Raw genomic sequence first — 1,487 nt, forward strand, 5'->3', positions numbered from 1 at the left:
GGTGCGGCGGCCCCGCACCCCCCCCGGCGAGCGGCCCTACCGCTGCCCCGACTGCCCCAAGGCCTTCGCCCAGAGCTCCCACCTGGCCACTCACCGGCGCAGCCACACGGGCGAGCGGCCCTACCGCTGCCCCGACTGCCCCAAGGCCTTCGCCCAGAGCTCCCACCTGGCCACTCACCGGCGCAGCCACACGGGCGAGCGGCCCTACCGCTGCCCCGACTGCCCCAAGGCCTTCGCCCAGAGCTCCCACCTGGCCACTCACCGGCGCAGCCACACGGGCGAGCGGCCCTACCGCTGCCCCGACTGCCCCAAGGCCTTCGCCCAGAGCTCGGCGCTCACCGTGCACCGCCGCACGCACACCGGCGAGCAGCCCTACGTCTGCGCCCAGTGCGGCAAGTGCTTCCACCGCAGCTCCAACCTCATCCGCCACCAGCGCACCCACACAGCCGAGCGTCCCTTCCGGTGCCCGCAGTGTGGCCGCGGCTTCCATCGTCGCTCCAACATGGTGGTGCACCAGCGTGTCCACGCTGGCGGCCAGGGGCTCCAGGCTGGCGAGGACCCGGCCCGCTGGGTGCCCGGCTGCAGAGGTGCAGACGCTGTAGCCCTACGTACCCCCGTGCCGGCGGAGACGGAGACTTGGGATTCTCCGTGCCGTGTTGCGGGGACAGAGGACCCTGTAGCCCCCTTGGCCGTGCGAGGAGCCCTATGAGACGGGGGACTGTAACATCCTCACCAATCTCATCCTCTCTCCAGCCCCGCAGCCGTGCCCTGCTCCACGTGCACCGGGCATCGGTGTCTCTGACAGCCTGGCCAGCCTGAGGGCAGGGGAGCCTTCCCCACGGCAAGGGACTGGAAGAACTTGCCCCACCAAGCTCCTCAAAGGGAAGTGAAGCAGGGACTCCCAAGTGCCCATGAGTGGAAACAGCCACCCTTAGACAGATCCAGAGGTTGGGTGATGATGCTGGAGGGATTCCAGCTGCAAGTAAGGGGTCGCAAAGTAATCACAGGAGCGAGTCATCCAGGGGAAGGTAACCACAGTTTTCCAGGGGAGGCGGTGCCCGCTACGTCCAGAGATGCTCTGATGGCTTGGACACGAGCCGCAGGGTGCAACCTCAGGCCCGATGGTTAGAGCATGCTCGTAATCCATGAACAGCACCTGGGCAGATCCTCCGCTCAGTGCCTGGATCACGCAAGAGCTGGTCGCGCTCCGGCTCCCGACCAGGGGACTTTTGCTCTGCTCACTCGCGGCTCTGCCGTCGGTCCCCCAGCACCAGAGACGCAGCGTGGGCTGGGGCTCCGGGTCTGGAAGAGAGGGGTCGGTGCTCGGGGAAGTGCAGATGTGGGGCGCGAGGTTGTGCCTGGGGACAAGATGGTGTGCGATGTGGGAGATGCTTACCTTTTGTAATAAAACCGTTGTGCTGTTTTGCGAGACCAATGAGGAAGAGCTGCGGGTTTTTTTCCCTGTCCAGAGGGCCGTCATCTCCATG

At 66.4% G+C, this 1,487-nt stretch overlaps 1 protein-coding gene across 1 annotated transcript in view; it reads left to right on the plus strand.

Annotated features, from left to right (window-relative positions):
* The window catches only part of LOC112548403 (zinc finger protein 239-like), a 2,008-nt gene extending 552 nt beyond the window's left edge, over positions 1-1,456 (plus strand). Inside the window, exon 2 of the mRNA XM_025194105.1 lies at positions 3-1,456. Within this exon, the coding sequence (XP_025049890.1) occupies positions 3-709 (707 nt within the window). The 3' untranslated portion in view covers positions 710-1,456. The remainder of the gene's footprint in view (positions 1-2) is intronic.
* The last annotated feature ends 31 nt before the right edge of the window (positions 1,457-1,487 follow it).

The sequence above is a fragment of the Alligator sinensis genome, unplaced genomic scaffold, assembly GCF_000455745.1.
Source record: "Alligator sinensis unplaced genomic scaffold, ASM45574v1 scaffold1300_1, whole genome shotgun sequence".
NCBI classification, from domain to species: domain Eukaryota; kingdom Metazoa; phylum Chordata; order Crocodylia; family Alligatoridae; genus Alligator; species Alligator sinensis.